At 51.5% G+C, this 25,320-nt stretch overlaps 1 protein-coding gene across 1 annotated transcript; it reads left to right on the top strand.

Moving 5' to 3' along the window:
• The first annotated feature begins 1,262 nt into the window (after positions 1-1,262).
• On the top strand, positions 1,263-21,177 carry Pdia4 (protein disulfide isomerase family A member 4). Its single transcript, XM_042677131.1, has 10 exons — positions 1,263-1,572; positions 7,806-7,977; positions 10,446-10,651; positions 13,060-13,198; positions 15,656-15,861; positions 15,950-16,108; positions 16,917-17,068; positions 17,674-17,830; positions 18,225-18,458; positions 20,473-21,177. Exons 1-10 carry the CDS (start codon positions 1,485-1,487, stop codon positions 20,883-20,885), a joined length of 1,926 nt encoding a protein of 641 aa, XP_042533065.1. The 5' UTR covers positions 1,263-1,484; the 3' UTR covers positions 20,886-21,177.
• Positions 21,178-25,320: the final 4,143 nt, after the last annotated feature.

The following is a 25,320-nucleotide window of genomic DNA, read 5'->3' as shown; positions in this document are numbered from 1 at the left end:
TCAGTCGTGGGGCTTGAACTCTGGGCCATGGGCACTGTCCCTCAGCTCTTCAGCTCAAGGCCAGTGCTCTACCACTTGAGTCACAGCACCACTTCCCGTTTTCGAGTGGTTTATTGAAGATAAGAGTCTCATGGAATTTCCTGCCCAGGCTGGCTTTGAACCACAGGCCTCATACCTCAGCCTCCTGAGTAGCTAGGATTACAGGCGGCTCAGTGCCTGGCAGTTTTCTCCATTTTTAAACCTATATACATAAAACACACAACTGTATGCATGAGTTTTGTTGTACTTATGTATTTAGCCCTATTTGTCTTCTATAACTCTTCAGATGCATTAATCCCCAGGTGTTAAAAACAACAACAACAAAAACAAACCTGTAAACCCTACTGGGCCTTTGATGGCCGATGGCTCACTCCTGTAATGGTAGCAACCCAAGAAGTTGGGGTCTGGACAAGGTTCATGCAGAATAGTCATAAGACTCCATCTCCAAAATAACCAGCAAAAAGCCAACTTGAACGCATGGATCAAGTGGTAGAGCACCAACTAAACAAGTCTGAGGCTGATTTTTCTCTGAAAGATAAAAGGCAAGTCCATAATAAACAGCCAGCACAGGCCTCTTTTCTGACATACAAACCTAATTTTCGTCTCCAAATCAGTCAAGAGGGGAAACCACAAGACGTTATCTAGATCTAGATAACTTAGCTATTTCTTCTTTTTTAGCAGAAAAAATCACCGAAGGAACAAACAACACAAGGCAAAGTTGTCGGTGTGCGAACAGTGGAATAGTAGATCTGGAAGAACTTCACTGCGAGGCCAGACCACTGCGGAGAGAACGCTAATTTTTACATGCTCAAGAGGAACAAAGAAACCAAGAAGCCAACAATCACGAAGCAGATTAGCTCCTCCGGTCGTCTTCTTTCGTTACTATCCTATGGGCCCAGGACCTCTGTCCGTCCGCTTCGGGTCCCAGCCTCCCGGATCCCCCACGGGCGGGGCACTAAGTACACGTGCTCTTCCTGCCTAGGGAGCCCCGCCTCTAAAGCCCCGCCCACCTCACATCCATCCAATCGTATTACTAGTCGTAGACAGGCCCCGCCCCACAAGCCGAGGCCCGCCGCCTTTGTTCTCCCCCAGCTTTTTCCCTCCGCCTGTACCCTCTCGGCAAACCGAGTGGCAGATGCTGATTGGCGGTGGCGGCGCAGCCAATCAGAAGAGGGCACCTCATGTTAGAGCCCAGAGTTTTAATCGTGCGGGGCGGAGAGGTTCGCGGACCCGGAGGCCCGGCCGGCGGAGTGGGCTCGGCACGCACGGGGCGCCGCCGAGTACGGAGGACGCAGCGCGGGGATTGGCTGTCCGCGGCTTCCTCCGCCCCCAGCCAATAGCGGGCGAGGACTTCCCGGCGGGGCCGCCTGCGCAGGGAGTCGCGCGGCGCTCCGCCAGTGTTTCGGGGCGCGGGCGCGCGGAGCCGGGGATCGGTACCTGCCACCATGCGGCTCCGGAAGGCCTGCCTGCTGCTCGTGCTCTTGGCGTTGGCGCCGCTGCTGGCCGCGGCGAGCGCGGACGGGGCGGACGGAGGTGAGCGAGCGGCCGCGCGGGGGAGGCCACGCCGCCCCGCGGAGCCCGCGCCCGGGGTCGCGGTGGGGCGGCCCCGCGGGCTTCGCGCCCGTCCCCTGAACTGCTTGGAACTCCACGGGGGGGGGCCCTGGAGAGGTTGGGGCCCGCAGAGCTGGGGCTCCCCGGGCGGGCGAGACCGGGGCGCGGGCCGCGGTGCCGGGCGCCCTCCCCGACCCCACGGCTTCGCCCGCGCCCCGGCGCCTCTGCCCTGGGGCGGGGGGCCGGGGCCGGCGGGAAGTTCCCGGCGAGCGCGCCCCGAGGGCGGAGCGCGCGGTCTCGTCCGCGGGTCCGCTTGTCGGTGTCCCGGGGGCAGCTGATGGTTGGCGGGAGAACGCGAGCCTTGGTGACTGCGTGTTCGCGGGAACTGGGCTGTTCCTTCTTCCTTGTTCAGCTGCTGCGAGCTGCCATTTGTTGCGCTGGGTTGGGGGAGCAGGGCTGGTGGGACATGCTCCCCAGGATGAGCGGGTGTACCTCCTAACCAGCCCTGCCGCTTTGCTAGCTGCAAACAGGAGCACTTTGAACATGAGGCAGGCCTGGTTAAAAATAGCTATTCCTAGAAAACACAGAATCACCTTAAATTTCCTCTTCTCCCTTTCTCCTGGCTAGCTTTTGAATTTTTTTCCTCCATATAAGTAAACCAACCTCCTTTTCTAGTATCCGTGTGTAAGGGGAGGTCTGAACTTTATACTCTTCCCGATAGATTGAGTAACTTCGGTGTGGGTTACTGATTTCCGAGTGTGCTCAAGTATAGAAGATAAAAATCCACCACTAGGTAACAAAAACCAAAACCAAAAAACACCTGCTGAAAGACACCCAAGTTTCAGTGTTGCCTACAAGTTTGGCATCTTTATGCAAATCATCTGATTGTTCATTTACATACTGAAACCCAAAATATACTGAAGTAGGATACAGGGGGTCAGGCCTACCATCTGTATTTTAAACAAGTTTTTTTATTTTTCATAGGCAGAATTAACTTCGGGAGGCATGGAGGTTTGAGGACTCTTGTTGTTTGGTGGACACTTTTGGAGCATAGCTGAGAAAAAAACGTATCATGTCTTAGTTTTGATCACTGGAAGTCATCTGGACTCCACATCCAGCTAAAACAGAAGGGATTCTATTTCCATCCTGCTTGTTGCTTTTATTTAGGATTGGCTTGTTTAATTCAAAGTGGAAATTCCCTTGTGTGTCACACAGTGGTAATTTTCAGAGCCTCTAAGATTTGGGGCATGTTGGAAAGAAAGTGTGACAATACAGCCTGGTAGATGTGTCCATTAAGTAGCTCTGAGATCCTCCAGGTGACCAAAGTTTCCTGTTCCTTAGCTTCTTCATCTCTATACAATAGCGGTGAAATAATGTATAAGAGCATGAGCATGGTAGGACTGGGAGAGGTAGCTCTTCAATAGAGCCCTTGCCTAATACATGTAAGGCCCTGGTTTTGATTCCCAGCACTGTAAGGGGTGGGGGAGGGGGAGTTTGGCCCAGTGCAGTTGCCTATAGTATCATTTACTTCTATAAGCCAGTCTCTAATCAGATAACAGTTTTCTCCTTTTTTTTTTTTTTTGTTGGTTGTGGGGCCTGAACTCTGGGCCTGGGTGCTGTCCCTCAGCTCTTCAGTTCAAGGTGAGCCCTCTACCATTTGAGCCACAGTCTCTCAGACTTTCCTGCCCAGGCTGGCTTTGAACCTCGAACCTCAGATCTCAGCCTCCTGAGTAGCTAAGATTACAGGTGTGAGCCACCTATGCCCGGCTCACACTTTTCTGTTCAGTGTGCGCTGTTGGCCTGATGGTGGTTTGCCTAGCTGTTGCTAGGCAACAGGCCCCTCCCTGTGGGGATTGGAGTGCAGCCAGCTAGGGAGCCTATCTTTACAGTAGCTGGCAGGGCTTCAGTGTTGAGTTGAGTTCAGTTGAGTTCAGTGGTGAGTTAGGTGGGGTGGATGGAGATCACAGCAATCCAGTCAGATCCCACATGGCAGGAATGGCTTTGCCCTGTGGGCTTGGCTCCCTGGAGCTGAATGTGGGGTGCTCCATGTGCCTCGTGCTCAGGAAGATGGCATGTACCCTTCCAGAAAGTGCTGGGAGGTTTGTCTTAGAATATCCATCTTTAGATGTGAAGCCCGTGGCTGGGGGTTGTACAGGCCCAGGTAGTGGGGGTGCTTAGGTCCCGGATACTGAAAAGAAAGGAAAAGAAGGGGTCAGAGGAAAGTAGTCTTCCCATTAACGTGAGTGTTTAGGTAGCCAGGATGTGCAGATAGGAACGTAGAGCCAGGAGTTAGCAGGCACCAGGCCTTTGGTTTAATCCCCAATGCTACTCACCCCACCCCAGCCTCCTCCCCCGCAAAAAGCCTCTTCTCAAACCATAGAGGAAGCTGGGCATTGGTGGCTCCTGCCTGTAATCCTAGCTACTCAGACTGAGATCTAAGGATCCCAGTTCAAAGACAGCCTGGGCAGAGAAGTCCATGAGACTTCGCCTCTTATTAGCCAGCAAAACACCAGAACTAGAGCTGTGGCTCAAGTGGTAGAACTACAGCTTTGTGCAAAAAAAGCTAAGGGACAGTGCTTAGGCCCTGAGTTCAAGTCCTAGTACTGGGACAAGAAAAAAAAATTGAGTTACAGAGGAATCAACACCAAGATTTGTCTGTGACTTAGGCGGGATTGAAAGATAAGGTCATGTCTTAAAACAGTTGAGGGTTCATTTTACAGGGAACGTATTGTCATCATTTGATAATGGTGATGACATTCACCTTTTTGGAGTTATCAGGCGAGCAGCCCTTTGGGGAGAACTTGACCCATTTCATCTGGAGGGCTTCATCACCTTCCAGTGTGGTTGAGCCCACTTTACACGTGAGCACAGGCAGGAGACTTCTTTGTGCATCCTTTTGGTTTGTGTTTCAGTCTCCATAGAGATTGTCAAAAATTGCCAGTGCGACTGTATTTCAGACCATCGTGGTGGGGCATTGGGAGCAGTTTCAGCTGGCTGGGATGCTGCCCTGGGCAAGGCTGGAACCCTGGATGGACCTGCTGTGCGCCTGCAGTTTAGCTTCTCATCTTCCTGCTGCACAGCTGAGTGGCCCTGTTGAGTCCTTCCTGTCCTGTTCCATCCACCTTGTGGAGTGGGCGGAGTCCCCTAATCTTTGCCCTACACACACCGTTCCTTTATCTCTCCAGTTTTCCTGAAGCTGAGTTTTTGGCCCCCGGCCCAAACTCCTAGGTTTCCTGTGTCAGGCCTCTCAGCTCCCCTCAGCCAGCCAGGTGACCAGCCAAGCAGAGAGGGGCAGAGAAAGGACATTGTATTCCACTGCCTAGACACTCAGGGAAGAGGTGAGGTAAATCCTTCAGCCGGTGTGCAGCCATCTTCCCTTGTCTGGGGACCAGTTCAAGCAGAGAAAGAATGAAGAGAGTAGGTGGTGGAAGGCATGTGTGCTTACATAGTCCCAATCAAGGTGTGGTCTAGTCAGGACAGACAAGCCATTGCCTGGTGGGTGGGCTGTCCAGAGGAGGCTTGCTGGTCCTTTCCTTGGTCTTCTCCATCCTTTTTTTTTTTTTTTTTTGCCAGTTGTAGGGCTTGACCTTGGCCTGGGACCATTCCTGAGCTCTCCTGCTCAAGGCTAGTGCTCTACCACTTTGGGCTACTGCTCCACTTCTAGTTTTTTTTTTGTTTTTTTTTTTCTTGATCAGTCATGGGGCTTGAACTCTGGACCAGAGCCCTGTCGTCTCTGAGCTCTTCAGCTCAAGCACTACTACTTTGAGCCATTGCACCACTTCTGGTGGTTAGTTGGAGGTAACAGTCTTGTGGACTTTCCTGCCCGGGCTGGCTTTGAACTGCCATCCTCAGATCTCAACCTCCTGAGTAGGTAGGATCACAGGTGTGAGCCAACACCACACACTTTGTTTTTGAGAGGTACTAAACTAGTGCTCTAAACTTGAGTTATCCTGGTTTTTTGCTGGTTAATTGGAAAAAAGATTTGTTGGCCTAGATCCTCAGATCTCTTTTTTTATGTGTGTGGTCCTTAGATCTCAAACTTATGTAGGATTGTGGGTGAGAGACTCCTATCCCTGATTGACCACAAAAGTGGGAGGTGGAGGTGTATCTCAAGTAGTAGAGTGGAATGTAGGGACAGCACCTGGGCCCCACGTTCAAGTACTAGTAATGGGGGGCATGCAGATATGCCCCCCACACCCACACACACGAGCAGGGGATTAGTTGCCACCAAGCTTAATGACATCAAGGGTGTATTTTGTCTTCACAGGATTATTTCAAAGGTACCTGTCAGTAGACCAGGCATCCTTTTTTGAGTACCACAGAGTAGAGTTCCTGCCTTGCGCCCCTCTGCGGTCTAGAAGGGTTTGACTGGGAAAAGCTTGGGAATGCTGGGGGTTCTCCAGCTTGAGGATGCTGCCCCCCCCCTTCTCAGGGAACTGTCCAAGACTCACATGCAGTGTGGGTGAGCAGGTGCTGTCACCTGCGCTCGGCGGTGGGCCCCAGTGTTCTCTGCACACCCTGTAGCCAGGCCTGTGTGCGCTTCCTGACTTGTGCCTGCTGATGGTGCCGCAGTACGCCCCCGAGGCGCGGGCCAGCCTCTCCGTGCCCTGGAAGCTGAGGCATTTTGGGTCGTTGTCCTGCCTCCCGCAGAGGAGTGTGGTCGTGGGGGAGAGGAGCCTCGGGGCTGGAAAAGGGTGTGGGGTGGGGGTGGAGATGGAGCTTTTGCAATTAGTGTGCAGCTTGGTGGTTTGAGTGATAGTGATCAGTCTGCCCCCAGAACTTGGCACACAGGAGGGGGGTGGGGGGTGTGAGGTGAGGGGGGCATGGAGTCCCCTGTCGGTTGTTTTAGAGACATCACTGGCTTAGTACAGTGACCTGTCCCCGGATCTGAGCAGGTTATCAGGCCGTGACTGCCCTCAGCCCTGATCCATGGCTGCTGGTGTTGAACTCCTGAGCAGCAGCTCCGCAGGAGAACTGGCCTCTTGGAATCTTCTGACTTCGAAGTTAATGAAGTGCTCTTGCTTGCTGTGCTCAGCTGTTCGTTGTTGGACTGGCTGGAGAAACGGATTTAATGGGAGTGGGGATTTCACGATCGCTGGTGTCTGTCATTTAGCCAAAAAAAAAAAAATTGAAGTTGACAGGATATATTCAGTTTCCCGCATTCTTGGAAGAAAACTTGGCTTCAAAGCAAAGGTGTAATTTGTTGTGTATATGTCCTGAAGAATAGAAAGACAAGAACAAGTCCAGTTTCCTGCTTGTAGTAGTTCGTTCTGGGTTTTTCTTTTCTTTTCTGCAGATGCAAAGCAGAGTGGCTTGGAGACTTGGCGTTCACAGAGATTCTGGTCCCGTCCCAAGGCCTCGTGGATCATTTGGCTTCTAAATTCTAGAATGACATTTTTCAAACATTTCTTAGCCATAGTTCCCTTATATGCATGATACATTTTGAGTCTTTAGGGTTCTAGGAGAAGTTTGGGTGTTTTGTTTTTCTCTTTGGGTGGTACTGGAGTTTGAACTCAGCTTGCTGTGCAGGTAATCATCACTGATTGATTTTTCCAAACCTTTTTTGTGCTGATTGTTTTGAGATAGGGTCTTGCTTCTTGCCTTGTACAGGTCTAGACTGTGACCCACCTCTTCTAGGCATCCTATTGTAGCTGGGATGATAGGAGGGTGCCACCACGCCCCACTTCCTTGGTTGAAATGGAGTCTCTTTTTTTTGGGTCGGTCCTGGGGCTTGAACTCTGGGCCTAGGTGCTGTCCCTGAGCTCTTCAGCTCAAGGCGAGTGTTCTACCACTTGAGCCACAGTACCACTTCTAGTTTTCAGGTAGTTAATTGGAGATAAGAGTCTCACGGACTTTTCATGCCAGGGCTGACTTTGAATCTCATTCTTCAGATCTCAGCCTCCTGAGTAGCTAGGATTACAGGCGTGAGCCACTGGTGCCTGGCTGAGATGGAGTCTCACAGATTTTTCTTCCCAGGCTGGCCTTAAATCTTTGTCCTCCTTAGTCTCTGCCTCCCAAGTAGGTAAGGTTACATATACAGTCAATAACCCTGGCTTCTAGAAGTTTAAGATGGCTCCAAACTGAAGCTTGATTCTCACATCTTATTGCCCCTCCCAGTAGCTAGGATTATAGGTATGAGCCACCAGACTTGTGCTAAATTTTAGAGGAAAATTGTCAGTTTTCTAATCAAGCAATCTTTGGTATTTTCCATTCAGATTCATCTGACAGAGAAAATGCCCTTGAGGATGAGGAGGAGGAGGAAGAGGAGGATGAAGAGGATGACTTGGAAGTTAAGGAAGAAAATGGTGTCTTGGTCCTAAATGATGCGAACTTCGATAACTTTGTGGCTGACAAAGACACGGTGCTGCTGGAGTTCTACGCGCCATGGTAGGGCCAGCATTCGCATTCCTTAATCTCACGCCTCACAGCACTGTCCCTCAGCTTTTCTGCTCAAGGCGAGCGCTCTACCACTTGAGCCAAGCGCTCTACCACTTGAGCCACAGCGCCACTTCCAGGTTTCAGGTAGTTTATTGGAGATAAGAGTCTCATGGACTTTCCTGCCTGGGCTGGCTTTGAACTGTGATCCTCAGATCTCAGCCTCCTCAGTAGCTAGGATGACAGGCGTGAGCCATCTGCACCCAGCTGGGTTTTTTTTTTTTAAATGTAGTATTGGGGCATGAACTCAGAACCTCGTGCTCTTGCTTAGCTTTCTTGACACTGCTAATGCTCTTAAGCCACACCTACAGACTCACATTTGCTGGTAAGTTGGAGATAAGAGCCCTCAAAAATGTCTGCCTTAGCTGGTTATAAACCTCAAACCTCCAGATCTCACTCAGTCCCGCTGGCACCTAGCTGGTATGAGTGTTTAATATAAAACATCTAGACAGGCCAGGTACAGGTGGCTCATACCTGCAAGCCTAGCTGCGCAGGTGGTTTTGATTTGAGGATTGCAGCTTGAGGCCAGAAAAGTACCCGTGAGACTATCTTACTGGAAATGGAGTTGTGGCTCAAAGCGATAGAGTGAAAGTCTTGAGCAAAAAGAGCTCAGGGACAGTGCCCAGGCCCTGAGTTTAAGCCCAATGACCAACCACAAAATTTTAAAAAAATCTAGACAATCCTTTTAACAGGTCAGTGAAATTATACTTCCTATTTTATAGTTTCTTTAACATAGTCGTAATTCTCTCTCTCTCTCTCTCTCTCTGCCAATACAAGGGCTTGAACTTAGGGCCTTCTGCTGTTACTCAGCTTTCTTACATGTGGCTAGCACTCTACCATTTGAGCCAAACCTCCAGTATAGCATTTTCTTGGTTAATAGATGATGTAGTTGCACAGATTTTTCTCCCTGGCTATCTTTGAACCAAGATCTTCAAAGTTTCAACCCCCTGAGCAGCTAGGATTACAGGCATGAGACTTGTGGCTGGATACTTTAGCATCCTTAAATCATAGACCGCAAAGAACTTACTGTGTAGGTTATATTTATCGCTAAAGTATTGGTTTATTTGGGAGAGATGTCTTATGTTGCTGATAAAACCCAGGCCCTTGCACATGCTAGCAAGAGCTCTACCACTGAACTACACCTCCATCTTCACTGGCTCATTGAAAAATAAGTGTAGTCATCCGGGCACTGGTGCTTATAATCCTAGTGACTCAGGAGATTGAGATCTAAGGATTAAGGTTCAAAGTCAGCCTGGGCAGAAAACTGTTAGATCAGCTTTCCAGAGGTTTCTAAGACCTGAGTTCAAGCCCCACAAACAGCACACACACAAAAGATCTCCATTTAACCAGCAGAAACAGAGATGTAGCTCAAGTGGTAGAATACTAGCCCTGAATAAAAAAGCCAAGCATGAGTACGAGACCCTGAGTTCAAGCCCCAGTTACCAGCATGCACACAGAAGAAATAAGGAAAACAAAAATAAACAAGTTTATGACACGTTAACAGAATACCGATGTCTTTATAGCCTGGTAGCCTCAGAAAACAGCACTGTATACTTAGAGTGAGCAGAAACACGTTTTTATAGGGAATTTTGATCCCTCAAGACTCCATGAAAGAGACACTAAATCAAACTTTTTTGAGAGACTTACACAGTTGTCCCTCCATGTCCTGGAGGAGTTGACCCCAGCCTCCCCCATCCGCCACACAGCAAAACTGCTGAAGCTTGACATGGCCACCATAATGTTTGCATGTACGCAGTAGTTCTAGCAACAGTCCAGATCATGTCTAAATTATGATTCCTAGTGCAAGACAAATGCTGTCCAAACAGTGTTACACTTCCCCGGAGAGGGAATAATGCCAAGTATCTGTTCCATAGAGATTTCATTGTTCATTTTGGCCTTAAGTGCTGCTGTGGGCTCCAGCCCTCTGTAAAAAAAAAAGAAAAGAAAAGAAAAAAAAAATTCTGGTCCAGGCCGGGTACCAGTGGCTCACGCCTGTAATCCTAGCTACTCAGGAGGCTGAGATCTGAGGATCACAGTTCAAAGCCAGCCTGGGCAGGAAAGTCCATGAGACTTTTATCTCCAATAAACCACCAGAAAACCAGAAGTGGTGTTGTGGCGGCTTAAGTGATAGAGCGCTAGCCTTGAGCTGAAGAGCTGAGGGACGGCGCCCAGGCCCAGAGTTTAAGCCCCACAACCAACAAATAAAAAAAAGTGTTCTGGTACATAGCAGAAATTAGGTTTAAAGTTGGAAGGATTTGTCCAAGGCAGAGCTGAAAGTCAAATCTAGACCCGCTGGTCTTCAGAGCCCTTGTGGTCTGAGTTAGGGGGCGGCTCTTTGACTGCATGTATGTGCATTGTTGGGGTTCTGTCTCCTTGGGTTGAGTTAATCCATTTCTCCTTTCCTAAACTTCATTCTTTAGGTGTGGACATTGTAAGCAGTTTGCTCCAGAATATGAAAGAATTGCCAGTACCTTGAAGGAACACGATCCTCCCATTGCCGTTGCAAAGATAGACGCGACCTCAGCGTCCATGCTGGCCAGCAGGTTCGACGTGAGCGGCTATCCCACCATCAAGATCCTGAAGAAGGGGCAGGCTGTGGACTACGAGGGCTCCCGGACCCAGGACGGTGAGCTGGCACCGGAGGTGCTAGGGATGCTGGAACTCTGCGCGTCCCCCAAGTGAGGGGAGCGGGCCTGGGCTCACAGAGGAAGGAAGGAGGGGCACATGGACCTCAGGAACCCCAGCTGTGCCGGAATCCTGGGTAAACTGAGGTGAAACCAGTTCCTCCTTGGCAGGAGGGGTGCCTTTGGCATTCTAGACCATGACACTTAAAGATCAGATCACAGCGGCGGGGGCGGGGCTCAAATGGTAGAGCGCATGCCTAGCAAGGCCTTGAGGTCAACACCTGTTACCCACCTTCCCCCCCCCCCCCCCCCAAAAAAAAATAAAAACGATCAGGAGCAGAATCTTAACAGAAAATGTCCACAGACGACAGGGTCTCCTGGGTGTCTTGGTCTCGAGGGTGCATCTGGAGGGTTCCCACATATGGGCCCTGAGGTCCCAGCCCACAGTTTCTGGTCCAGTAAGTTTCAGTTAGGGCGAATAATTGGCATTTCTTAGAAGCACCCAGCCATTGCCCTGTGCTGTGGGGCAGAGCCACCTGCTGAGACCAGGCAGCAGCCGTGCACCCCAGCCTGGCTCACATTAGGCACTGTATGTTTTCTTAGGTGAGTGAGCAAGTGAATCTGTTTCTTCCTTATGGGGTGGGGGAGATGCTGCCACCTGCATTCCCAGCGTGGGGTGGAGGGATCATCAGACGGGCACCAGGCAAGCGGGCTTCGCCTTGCCCTGCTGCACGTGTCCATGACCTCAGAGTTCTTGGGGTCCGTGAGTCTGCTTCCTCCACCAGTAGAAGCTGTGTGGATATATTTCCACTGACACTTGATTTTAGTCTGTGGCTAGGTGCTTATAGTGTTTATTGCTCAGGAGTTTGAAGAGATAGATTAATGGAAGAGTCTTTCTACCCCATCCCTGGGCGCTTCAGCTACCCCTTACCAGGAAGGTGTCTGACATAGTAAGGTGTGTGTGTGTGTGTGGGGGGGGGGGGGTTATGGGGCTTGAACTCATGGCCTTGGTGCTGTCACTGAGCTTCTTAAGCTCAAGGCTAGTGCTCCACCACTTGATACACAACAGCTCTACTTCCAGCTTTTTGGTTAATTTGAGATTAATCTCATGAGCTTTCCTGCCCAAGCTGGCTTTGAACCATGATCCTCAGATCTCAGCCTCCTGATTATCTAGGAGTACTGGCATGAGCCAGGATGCCAGGCTGTAAGTTTCTTTTGTAGTCTTCCCAGATACTTTGTTATTGTCTTGTTATTGTAAAGGTGATGCGCAGAGGGTCGCAGTTACATGAGTCAGGTCGTGAGCACATTGCTTTTTGGTCAGTGTCACTCCTTCCCTTGCTCTCTCCCATTTTCTCCTGTCCTCACCCACAAGTGGTATCGCTCATCTTCAACATAGTGTGTAGTGAGTACCATTGTTCACCCTTTGTACAAGGTAGGCATCCATATAAATACATTTCTTTTTTGTTTGTTTGTTTGTTTTTGCTAGTCATGGGGCCTGAACTCTGGGCCTGGGCACTGTCCCTCAGCTCTTCAGCTCAAGGCTAGTGCTCTGCCACTTGAACCACACCACCACTTCCAGCTTTTTCTGCTTATGTGGTGCTGAGGAATCGAACCCAGGGCCTCATGTATGCAAGGCAAGCACTCTACCACTGAGCCACCTTCCCAGCCCACAAATACATTTCTTTTTGGACAGTGTCGCCCCTTCCCTTGCTCTCCAGGTTTTCCCTCCCAGCCTTACCCCACCCTTATGTTGTATAGTTCATTTTCAACATAGTGTCCAGTTTCATTGCTGCATTTGTTCGCCCTTTGTAAATTGTGTGTGTGTGCTGGTCTTGGGCTTGAACTCAGGGCCTGGGTGCTGTCCCTAGCTAATTCACTCATGGCTAACCCTCTACCACTTGAGCCATAGCCCTACATCCAACTTTTGGTTGTTAATTGGAGATGAGAGTCTCAATGGACTTTCCTGCCTGGGTTGGCATTGAGCTGTGATTCTCAGATCTCAGCTTCCTGAGTAGCAAGGATTCCAGGTGTGAGCTGCCGGCACCCACCTGGGTACTTTGAGACGGTTGCTTTGAAGGAGTAGGTGTCAGACGTGGCCCTTGCTGCAGTTGGTGTGTAGTCTGGGAATAAAGGAATGAGGTCATTTGCCACATAGGACTTCTGCCATCTAGAGATGGCATTTTGGGGGCAATGCAAATGCACACGGGCTGTTGCAGTGGGACCCTCTGACTTAACTGTGTCCTCAAAACTCAGGGCATAGGCAGCCCTGGTCAGAGGTGAGTTGGAGGTCAGGGAGTCAGGTTTCCTCCGCCTTCTCCCCACGCATTAGGAGTGACGGGAGCCATGGGAGTGCCGGCCAGCTCGGGTTGGCACACTCAGTCTCCTTTGGTGTCTTGTGCTTTCTTTTCAGAGATCGTTGCCAAAGTCAAAGAAGTCTCCCAGCCCGACTGGACGCCTCCACCCGAAGTCACACTTGTGTTGACCAAAGACAACTTTGATGAAGTTGTGAATGGCGCAGACATCATTCTGGTGGAATTTTATGCCCCATGGTAGGATGGGGGTTAGTCTCATGTTGATAAGATGATTTGGGGGGTGGACGTTGTTCTGGGGCTTGAATTCAGGGCATGGCCACTGTCCTTGAGCTCTGTTGTCCAAGGCTAGCACTCTAGCACTTTAAGCCACAGTGCCACTTTCGGTTTTTTGGTGGTTGGAGATGAGTCTCACAGACTTTTCTTGCACGTGCTAGCTTTGAATGGTGATCCTCAGATTTCAGCCTCCTGAATAGTTAGGATCGCAGGCACGAGCCCCAGCACCTGACTGATAATGACCTTTTTTTGGCCAGTTCTGGGGCTTGAACTCAGGGCTGGGCGCTGCCCCTGAGCTTCTTTTGCTCAAGGCTAGCGCTCTACCACTTGAGCCACAGTGCCACTTCTGGCTTTTTCTGTTTATGTGATACTGAGGAATCAAATCCAGAGCTTCCTGCATGCTCGGCAAGCTCTCTACCACTGAGTCATCTTGCCAGCCCCTGATGATGTTTTTCAGCACCCTGCTAAGCATAGGTGGACACTGACAGGTGTAGTCTGTGCAGGTCAGCACGGGGTGATGTTGAGGCCCCAGGTCTTCTGGAAGAGGCTTACAGATGACCATGGGGGATGGGCAGTATGGAAGGAAGCAGGGGATGTGATATTTTCAGGGGAAAAAGGCACAAAGGAAAGAAATGCCAGAAAGCAGGAGGGAGAGGGAGAGCTGGTGCTGTTCTGTGGGCTGCCGTGTGAAATCCCCAGCGCGTGGGCACAGGTGGCTGTGGTTGGCAGCTCTGCGTTGTGTGCCGAGGGGGCACAGCCAGCTCCGTGGCCCACCTGTGCGGGCAGTCGGTGGAATGGACGGCGCAGGCTGGAGAACAGGCTTCCGGGGGAATGGCGTGGCTCTGCAGGGACCCTCAGCCTCTCCAGGTGGCGGCCCTGGACGCTGTTTTTCCTGGCGAGTTTCCTGTCAATCAGCCAGTGGTCCTGTCTCGTGAGCAGGCGTGGTGTTGGTCAGGTGGGCCTCACACACTCCTGTAGCCAGTGGCTTGTGAATCTTGAGTGGGACGTGTGGCCAGCTGAATGGCCTGGCGTTGCTGTGTTCTGCGCGGGGTCCCCTGGAGTCGGGGAGGTGCTCGTGAGGGCTGGGGCACTCTGGCTCCAGGAAGTTCATAGACAGCCCTCAACTTCACACGGTCTGGATCGCGCGGCGAACACATCTGCCCCTGGTCACTGCGGGAGTACAGAGCACAGGAGAACGTGGATGAGTAGGGAAACGCAATGCAGCGGGGAAACGGAAGGAAAAGCCCCGACGTGTTGGGAAGCAGTCAGGCCCGCGGCACCCTTGTAGCGCTCTCACGTGCTGGGAGATGCCAGCCTCGTGCCGCCGCTGCACAATGGCGCCGCGTGAGGCCGGCAGTGGACGGGAGCAGCGTGCCGTCCGCCGGCGGCGCTGTGCAGGCCCCGCTTCTGACCCCCTCGCACACACAAACCCGAGCGCTGGTTTGTCCCGAGTACGGCACCTCAGAGGACAAGCCTTTCACTTGTGGACGTGGATGGTTACTGAGCTCAGAATGCACCCTTTCACTCATTTGGGTGTCCTAAGAACCTGGACCAGACTTTTAACTGAGGCCCAGAACCTGTGACGTGTGAGGCCTTGGTCAGGTGTGAGTCCTGGGGTCTTGTGGTGTAGACGTGCTATTTTGAATGTGGTGTGTGTGTGTATGTGCACGCGTGTACGTGTGTGTGTGTAGTTTGGTATTGTTGCTATGTTGGGGACTAAACCCAGGCCTTGTGCTAAGCATATATTCTACCACCAAGCTACTCCTCTCACCCCAGACAGGCCACAATAAAAGCGCAATAATCGTCTGGCCCAGTACTGGTGGCCCATGCCTGTAATCCTAGCTGGGCTAAGATCTGCGGGTGGTGGTTCAAAGCCAGCTCCAGCAGGAAAGCCTGAGAACTCTCTAACCTCCCATTAAGCACCCAAAAAACTGGAAGTGGTGCTGTGGCTCAAGTGGTAGAGTGCTAGCATTGAGCAAAAAAGACTAGGAACAGCACCCAGGCCCTGAGTTCAAGCCCCGGGACTGGCACAAAAAAGTGTAGTCTTAATTCCAGGTCCTTCTCCCTCCTGCCCATGTTCTCTTGCCCCGCTGTTTGTGTGGTGGGAGACCCTCACACCCTCCCTCCGCCTCCTCCACCTCTGCCATGGTGTCCCCTTGCCGCCCCCGCCACCCCTGCACTGTTCTTTGACCGTCTGTCCCAGTGGCAGTGCCTGTGTGTGCGTGCGCATGTCCCTTAGCCTGTGAACGTCGGCAGGCCGCAGGCGTGCCTGAGGGGCCTGGCTTGGTACCTTCGCCCAGGAGACATTCCCAAGTGTGGTGGGAGTGACCAGGTTTCTTGGGGACACAGGGTGGGTTCAGTCTGGGAGACGATTGCACGTGAGACATGGCCCCCACCATCCTGACACCCCCCCCCCCGCAGGTGTGGACACTGTAAGAAACTGGCCCCCGAGTACGAGAAGGCCGCCAAGGAGCTGAGCAAGCGCTCTCCCCCCATCCCCCTGGCCAAGGTGGATGCCACTGCAGAGACGGACTTGGCCAAGAGGTTCGGCGTCTCTGGCTACCCCACTCTGAAGATCTTCCGCAAGGGAAGGCCTTTCGACTACAATGGCCCCCGCGAGAAGTATGGTAGGGCCACCTCCCGCCTCCCCCCCTCGGGTCGGGAGCTTGAGCGGGGCTGGACCCCAGCCTCCTCACACATGTGCTCTGCTCCTAGGAATCGTGGACTACATGGTCGAGCAGTCCGGGCCTCCCTCAAAGGAGATTGCCACCCTGAAGCAGGTGCAGGAGTTCCTCAAGGATGGGGATGACGTGGTCATCGTGGGCATCTTCCTGGGGGACAGCGACCCGGCTTACCTGCAGTATCAAGAAGCTGGTAAGGCGTGGCCCTCGTGCCTCTCACAGCCTCCGGGAGGTGCTGGGGAGTGTGCAGTTTGTAAAATTCCAGGCCTGGAGTTGAGCTCCAGAGTTGGCCTACTATGTGCAAGGCCATGGATTAGATCCCCAGCACTGCCAAAACGTAACCAAAATGCCTAGGTCAGGCACCCGTAGCTCACACCCATAATCCTAGCTATTTGAACTCTGGGCCTAGGCGCTGTCCTCAGCTCTTCAGCTCAAGGCAAGGGCTCTACCATTTGAGCCACAGTGCCACTCTGGCTTTTTCTGCTTATGTGGTGCTAGGAATCAAACCGAAGGTCTCATGCGTGCAAGGCAAGCACTCTACCATTGAGCCACCTTAGGGGCTGGGAAGGTGGCTCAGTGGTAGAGCCCTAGCCTTGCATGCATGAGGCCCTGGGTTCAATTCCTCAGCACTACATAAGCAAAAAGAAAAAAAGCTGGAAGTGGCGCTGTGGCTCAAGAGGTAGAGTGCTAGCCTTGATCTGAAGAGCTGAGGGACAGTGCCCAGGCCAAGAGTTCAGGCAACACGACCGGACCCCCCCAAAAAAAAAAAAAAAAAAAGACCATTGAGCCACCTTCCCAGCCCCAAACCCAGCTATTTAGAAGGCAGTTCAAAGCCAGCGTGGATAGACTCTGTATGGCTCAGCTCTGAGTATTGTCCACACAGCATTTTTAGAGGCAATCAGTGTCTTCACGACATTTGCTTTGGCCAGTGCAGAGCAGTGAACTAAGCCTCAGTCGTAGGAATTTAATAAGCTGCATTCCATTGTTCTTTCACTTGTCAGCTAACAACCTGAGAGAAGATTACAAGTTTCACCACACTTTCAGCACTGAAATAGCCAAGTTCTTCAAAGTCGCCCCGGGAAAGCTGGTCATGATGCAGCCTGAGAAATTCCGGTCCAAGTATGAGCCTAGGAGTCACGAGATGGATGTGCAGGTGAGCGAGGGCTCCCCTGGGAGTCATCAGGTCTGGGCTGTGCCAACCTGGAAAGCGAGCAGGCCGGAGGTCTGGGCTTGCAGGTGTGGAGCCCCAGCAGAACTCTACCCGCTTTACCACAACGCCGTTCTCCTCCTACCCCTTGGCTGGTCTCAGCACTGCAGTGCAGTGATACGCCCTTCTGCTCTGAGCCCGCCTCAACCCATACCTCCAGCCTCATCCAACCAAAGGACATGGGGCATTTAATTCTAGGAGGCAGAGGGGGCCCCGGCCCAGGTCCAAGTGCTCCATAACTTCCTTCCAGACTCAGGATTAGAAAGAATCCTGGACATGGAGCTCTTGCCCCACAGCAGTCAGAAGCAGAGCTGAGCAGAAAGCAGCCCGGCTGCTCTGGGGGCCAGAGGAGAGGGGTCTGCCTTGCCTGAAAAGTGTGCTGAGTTGATGGCGGGGAAATGAGCGCAGGAAGTGACCTGAGGAAGCGTGGTGCCCTCCAACCTCTCCCCTCTGAGCAAACGTGTGCTCACGGGGAGACAGTGAAGGTGGAGTGTTCGCTGAAAGCCCTTGTCTTGTGGGGCCCACTCTCACCTGAGCCCTTTTGGAAACAGGGGTCCACGGAGGCATCGGCTATCCAAGAGCACGTGGTGAAGCACGCCTTGCCCTTGGTGGGCCACCGCAAGCCCTCCAATGACGCCAAGCGCTTCGCCAAGCGCCCCCTGGTGGTCATCTACTACAGCGTAGACTTCAGCTTTGACTACAGAGCTGGTGAGGAACCGCAGGCCCACCTGGCTGGGGTTGGGGGAGGCTCCCACGCATTGAGAAGCCCTGCCCTAGGGGAGTGCCATGGGTGTGGGTTTTAATTTCCTGTTCTGGGCTGTATAATATTGTTTCCTTCCAATTTCAGCAAGGGAGCCTAAGATCCCGTAGCAGCCCAGGCTGCAGTGCTAGGAGGGCTGAGCCGCTGCCTCGCAGTTGTGCCAGGCCATCTGGGCCCAGCTGTCCTGAAGCTTGTTGGCCTCGCAGCCCTGAGCCGCCTCTTGAAAGTGCTGGCTTCTCTTTGCGCCTCGTCAGCGCAGCGACAGAACCTTCCATCTTCCCGGGGCCCGAGCGGGCACGTTGCTTGGCGCAGCATTCAGCTCACAGCCTTGGTCCGTTTCAGCTACTCAGTTTTGGCGGAACAAAGTACTGGAGGTGGCCAAGGACTTTCCCGAGTACACCTTCGCCATTGCTGACGAGGAGGACTACGCCACGGAGGTGAAGGACCTGGGGCTCAGCGAGAGCGGCGAGGACGTCAATGCGGCCATCTTCGATGAGAGCGGGAAGAAGTTCGCCATGGAGCCAGAGGAGTTTGATCCTGACGTCCTCCGGGACTTTGTCACAGCTTTCAAAAAAGGTGAGTCCAGGCGGAGGTCTCCCCTGGGGTGGAGGACAGACCTGGGTCCTGGCAGGCCGGGCGCTCTTCCACACGCAGCTCTCCCCACCCCACCCCTGCCCTCGCAGCTCTCCCCACCCCACCCCTGCCCTCGCAGCTCTCCCCACCCCACCCCTGCCCTCGCAGCTCTCCCCACCCCACCCCTGCCCTCGCAGCTCTCCCCACCCCCACCCCTGCCCTCGCAGCTCTCCCCACCCCCACCCCTGCCCTCGCAGCTCTCCCCACCCCACCCCTGCCCTCGCAGCTCTCCCCACCCCACCCCTGCCCTCGCAGCTCTCCCCACCCCACCCCTGCCCTCGCAGCTCTCCCCACCCCACCCCTGCCCTCGCAGCTCTCCCCACCCCACCCCTGCCCTCGCAGCTTTCCCCACCCCACCCCTGCCCTCGCAGCTCTCCCCACCCCACCCCTGCCCTCGCAGCTCTCCCCACCCCCACCCCTGCCCTCGCAGCTCTCCCCACCCCCACCCCTGCCCTCACAGCTCTCCCCACCCCGCCCTCGCTTTCTGGTTGTGGAAGGACCAGCTGAGCCGGGACTCCAAAGGCGCAGGCCGCTTAGATGTTCGGGACATTTGGGAGTTGGGTTTTTGGTGATTGTCTTGTGCTTTGCTTTCTTCCTTTTGCAAGGCATTGTCTCCTTTTGCGTGATCTGGGAGCAAAGCAAGATGGGAGTTGGTTTGCTCATCCTCAAGGGGATAAAATTCAGGGTCAGAGCAGCGGTGTCTGCACAAGCAGCCCGCAGAGAGGCTCAGGACCCCGTCAGCTTGCAGCTGCTTCCTCGATTTTCTGGTTTTTTGCTTTTCCTTTTAGAAATAGGGTCTGGCTATGGAGCCTAGGACAAGCCTATCTTAGAAATATAAAGCCTTTTTTTTTGTTGTTCTTTGTGGGGCTTGAACTCAGGGCCAGGGTTGCTATCCCTGAGCTCAAGAGTAACGCTCTACCATTTTTAACCACATCAGCACTTCTGGTATTCTGATGGTTAAGTAGAGATAAGAGTCTCACGGATTTGGGCTGGGAAGGTGGCTCAGTGGTAGAGCACTTGCTGTGCATGCATGAGGGGCACCACATAAGCAAAAAGAAAAAAAGCCGGAAGTGGTGCTGTGGCTCAGGTGGTAGAGCGCTAGCCTTGAGCTGAAGAGCTGAGGGACAGTGCCCAGGCCCAGAATTCAGGCCCCACGACCGGACCAAAAAAAAAGTCTCACAGATTAACTGCCAGGGCTGACATTGAACCATAATCCTCATCACTCGGCCTCCTGGGTAGCTGGGATTACAGGCATGAGCCACCTGTGCTTGGTTAAAGCCTTTTCTTAAGCTTTTTATGGTTGGTTGTGGGGCCTGAACTCTGGGCCTGGGCGCTGTCCCTCAGCTCTTCAGCTCAAGGCTAGTGCTCTACTACTTGAGCCACAGCACCACTTATGGCTTTTTCTGCTTATGTGGTTCTGAGGAATCGAACCCAGGGCCTCGTGCATGCAAGGCAAACGCTCTACCACTGAGCCACCTTCCCAGCCCCTCTTGTTAAGCTTTTAAAATGTCTTTCAGACTTGGAAATGAAATATGTGAGGAAAGCCATTTTTGAGTTCTGAGCAAATTATGCTTGCTGATGTTGGTTGAGCAAATCACTAGGTCCCAGCTCTGGTCGCCGAGTGCCTGGTGGCTTTGGCAGGCTTCTCCTGTATAGGGTTCCACATGCCCGCTCTGCGTGGCATCTCTACACCAGGTGGCAGCTTGGGTAAGACGCCTTGACGGCTACCACCCAGCAGTCCAGATGGCCTCTGTAGGGATGAGAGGAGGGGCAGATCTGGTTACCCAAAGCAGGGTCTGGAGACAAAGCTCTTCCTGAGCCTGGCAGCGCGGGCAGCCGCCCCATTCCGTGCACTAGGCTCCCTCGCTGCCCTGAGTTAGGTGAAGCCAGCAGCTTCCAGGACCTGTTGCCACCGATCCCTCACTCCCTGTGCCCGCCCGCTTGCTCTCCTTGGCAGGAAAACTAAAGCCAGTGGTCAAGTCCCAGCCGGTGCCCAAGAACAAGGGGCCAGTCAAAGTGGTGGTGGGAAAGACTTTCGATGCCATCGTGCTGGACCCCAAGAAGGACGTCCTCATCGAGTTCTATGCGCCGTGGTGTGGGCACTGCAAGCAGCTGGAACCGGTCTATACCAGCCTGGCCAAGAAGTACAAGGGCCAGAAAAGCCTGGTTATTGCCAAGATGGACGCCACCGCCAACGACATCACCAGCGACCACTACAAGGTGGAGGGCTTCCCTACCATCTACTTCGCCCCCAGTGGGGACAAAAAGAACCCGATTAAGTTTGAGGGCGGAGACAGAGATCTGGAGCATTTGAGCAAGTTTATAGATGAACACACCACAAGATGGAGCAGGACCAAGGAAGACCTGTGAGGCCGAGGGGCCGTATCTCAACTTCATTTCTTCTGGGTTTTTGTTGTTGCTGTTGGTTTTTAGTTGTTTTATACTTTATGTCACGTGCTCTGAATACTGAATAGCCATGAACGACTCAATAGTTTAGATCAGATTTTTTTTTAATGGAGGATACATCTATTTTTATCATTTTGGGACTGACTTCTTTTTTTAATCTACTTTTCTTTAATATTTCTTCAAAGTCAATATGTTGTATCTCTTGGTTTGAGAATGTTTTTTAATTTAAAGTTTAAAAAAAGTCTTTACCAAATTATAGTGAGTTTGCCTTTTATTTTTTCATTGTTTGAGGAACTCATAAAAAACACAACACACACAACATGAACCTCAGTAACTTAAAATATAACCTTTCCTAGGAGGTTGGGGCTGAGTGGAAGTCTGGAAAGGCCAGCCCGGGCTGGGAGGGCAGGCCTAGCCTGCATATCCCTCACTTGATGCCTGAAATCCCTGAGGGTCAAAGGTCCTCCTCATGGAGGAGCTTTAGTTGAATGGGGAGAGCAGACTGAGAAGGCCCCCAAGCCAAAGTTGTAAAGTTCGTTTTTGGACGTAATGTCTTGTACACGTCATTGTTGCAATGGGTCTACCTGTATCCCTATTTAAACAATTTGTTTTTTCCCTTCCCCTCCACAAATTATACCAACATCAAATACAGTAAAAACGGGTTATACCGTGGGGGAGGGACATACAAAGCAACAAAGAAATCATAAATATGTTAGAAACAATTGCAAGAAAGAAAAAACATTTGAATCCTTACCTTGGGGTTCATTTCACCTAACATCATCCATGAGACTCATCTCCAGTTTACCAACAGAAAACCTCAAGTGGCGCTGTGGCTCAAGTGATAGAGTGCTTGCCTTGAGCTGAAGAGCTCAGGGACAGCGCCCAGGCTGAGTTCAAGTCCTATGACCGACAAAAAAAAAAAAACCTCCAGAAACTGCCTTGAAACTCACAATAAGGACAGGTGGGAGATCATATTTGAGCTTTTTCTAAAAGGGAGTCCTAATTTTTTTTCTGGACAATGATTTGTTTCAAATAATATTCTAAATACAGCAAACAAATTTTATACAGGAATGTTTCTCATTAACTATACACAGTGAAAGTCAGGTGCCAGTGGCTCACTCCCAGAATCCTAGCAACTCAGGATTCTGATATCTGAGCATCACAGTTTGAAGCCAGCCTGGGCAGGAGAGTCCATGAGACTCTTATCTACAATAAACTACTGAGAAAAAGCTGAAAGTGGAGCTTTGGCTCAAGTGGTAGAGCACTAGCTGTGAGCACAAAGCAGCTCAAGGACAGCACCCAGGCCTTGAGTTCAAGCCCCAAGATAGACAAATACGCACAGTAAGAACCTAATGTAGACAAACGGTGGCAAATTGTACTGTACAAACACAAATGCATTGTGGAAGTGTTTTTTTTTTATTTTTGGGTCCGGTTGTGGGGCCTGAACTCTGGGCCTGGGCGCTGTCCCTCAGCTCTTCAGCTCAAGGCTAGCGCTCTACCACTTGAGCCACAGCGCCACTTTCCAGCTTTTTTCTTTTTGCTTATGTGGTGCTGAGGATCAAACCCAGGGCCTCAAGCATGCAAGGCAAGTGCTTTACCACTGAGCCACCTTCCCAGCCCCATGGAAGTATTAATTGAAGGACTTGTCTCTGTTTTTTTGTTGGTCGTGGGGCTTGAACTCTGGGCCTAGGCGCTGTCCCTCTCAGCTCTTCAGCTCAAGGCTAGCGTTCTACCACTTGTGGGTTTCTGGTGTTTTATTGGAGATGAGTCTCATGGATTTTCCTGCCCAGGCTGCCTTTGAACCACAATCCTCAGATCTCAGCCTTCTGAGTAGCTAGGATTACAGTCGTGAGCCACCGGTGCCTGGCTTGGACCCATTTTTTCTATGTAAAGATGGAGTATGAAGGACTGACTCCCACCATTTTCCCAGGTGCATACAGATACTAGGCAACCCACGAAAGATAAGTGCAGACTGCCTGACTCCAGCAGGGCCATCTATCTGAGCCTGGCTGTAAACATTCCATAGTGGGCCCAACCGAAAAGTCCTTCCCTCCTCCCCCGCTCCCCCCAGCACACACACCAAGTGGCTTTTTCCTAACACCCAGTTCCTGTCCCAGGTCAGACACTGTCTCCAAGCCCGCAGGAAGGCTGTGGAAGATGGAGTCCAGCCTGTTTTCTTCCTGTCTCCTCCGTTTTTCTAACATTAATAACATTCAGATGAATACTGCAGTCACCAATGGTGATATAATAACTCTCAAATATTTCTAGACAAGACACTTTTTCTTTCATTCATTGTTCGGTGCTTGTCCTGGAGCTTGAACTTGGCTCGGGTCCTGTCCCAAGCCTTGAGCTTCTTTGCTCAAGGCTAGTGCTCCACTACTTGAGCCCCTATGCCTGGCTTTCAGTTTCTTATTAAAGGGTGAATTTTCCATGGTTTACATTTTGCTGTTGTTGGTCGTGGGGCTTAAACTCTGGGCCTGGGTGCTGTTCCTCAGCTTTTCAGCTCAAGGCCAGCACTCTACCATTTGAGCCACAGCGCCACTTCCAGTTTTCTGGTGGTTTATTGGAGATAAAGAGTCTCACAGACTTTCCTGCCCAGGCTGGCTTTGAACGGCGATCCTCAGATCTCAGCATCCTGAGTAGCTAGGATTACAGGCGTGAGCCACTGGGCACCCAGCCGTGGTTTACACTTTTAAGCCTCCCTTGAAACACAGGTGTGTAGACCTCTTAGTTCATAATGGATATAACGCTTTATAAGTATATCAAATATTTTAATTTCTAATTATCTTCTAGGGAAAAAAAGACTTTTTTTCCTATTAAGATAAAAGGAAGCTGGGTGCTGGTGGCTCACGCCTGTAATGCTAGCTACTCAAGATATGAAGATGGTGGTTCTAAACCAGCCCTGGACAGAATTAACCATTAATCAATTAATCATTCAAAAACCGCAAGTGGCGATGTGCCTCAAGGTGATGGAGCAGTAGCCTTGAGCAGAAGAGCTCAGGGACGGCGTCCAGCCCGAGTGCATGCCTCACAACCGACCAAAAACAATAAAAAATAAAAAAAAAATGTAAGCTCAAGGCATTATTCAGCAACCACATGAATTAGAAATTAACACCTTTGAAAACAAGAACTGTGGGGCAGAAATGAATACCACAAACTCAGCTCCAGACAAACTCCTTAGTAAGCAAAGAAAATCAAACAAAATTAGAGCGCTCCATTTTGCAGTGGCCCTTCTAATGCTAAGCCTTTTTAACTCACAGCTATTTTCGGAGATCAACCAGCCTTCCCCAAGCTCTAAGTTCCTTCCCTAGACTTGAAAGTAGGCCAATGCCCAGGATGAGGGTTGTGGACCAGGAAGTGCTTCAGGAGCACCTAGCACAAACCAGACCCTGGACACCCTCACAGTTTGCCCTCAGAGGGCAAACAAAATAGGTGTATCTTTCTAAAGATCAGATCAGTTGGAGCAAAGGTGGGGCTCGAATTTAGGGCCTATGCAACGCTCGAGCTCTACCACTTGAACCACAGCTCCACCTCTGGCTTTTGGGAGGTTAACTGGAGATAAGAGTCTCACAAACTTTTCTGCCTGGGCTTACTTCAAATCTATCTTGATCCACAGGGGCTGGGAAGGTGGCTCAATGGTAAGAGCACTTGCCTTGCATGCCTGAGGCCCTCCCTGGCTTCGATTCCTCAGCACCACATAAGCAAAAAGAAAAAAGCCGGAAGTGGCACTGTGGCTCAAGTGGTAGAGCGCTAGCCTTGAGCTGAAGAGCTGAGGGACAGCGCCCAGGCCCAGAGTTCAGGCCCCAAGACCAACCAAAAAAAAAAAAAGAAAAAGAAAATCTTGATCCTCAGATCTCAGTCTCCTGAGTAGCTAGGATTATAGATATGAATTACAAAGCCTGGCTGCTAAAATTGCTGGGAATTCCACCATAATGAATCAAGACGGTATTTAAATTTTATCCTAATGCTAGGTGTGATAACACATGACCCTACGAGCCCAGTACTCCAGAAGTAGAGGCAGGGACATTTGGGGTTCAAGACCAGCCTAGGCTACATAGTGAGACCCTGTCCCAAAAACAAAAGACAAAAGTAGTCTTTAAAACATAATGTAGAGCCGGACACCGGTAGCTCATGCCTGTAATCCGAGCTACTCAGGAGGCTGAGCTCTGAGGATCTCAGAAAAGTCCCCTGGTGAAACTCTTTATCTCCAATTAACCACTCAAAACACAGAAGCGGAGCTGTGGCGTAAGTAGTAGAGTGCTATCCTTGAGCACAAAGAGGCCCAGGGACAGCGTCCAGGCTCTGAGTTCAAGACCCACAACTGGGTGGGTAGGGCGGGAGTAAAGCAAGCATTCGTGCTCATTTAAGTCTAGGTGATATGATCATTGGCTAACTGGCA

The sequence above is a fragment of the Dipodomys spectabilis genome, unplaced genomic scaffold, assembly GCF_019054845.1.
Source record: "Dipodomys spectabilis isolate Male_0828 unplaced genomic scaffold, ASM1905484v1 ptg000034l, whole genome shotgun sequence".
Taxonomy (NCBI): domain Eukaryota; kingdom Metazoa; phylum Chordata; class Mammalia; order Rodentia; family Heteromyidae; genus Dipodomys; species Dipodomys spectabilis.
The sequence above is the reverse complement of the archived record's forward strand: the minus strand, read 5'-3'. Positions and strand labels throughout refer to the sequence as shown.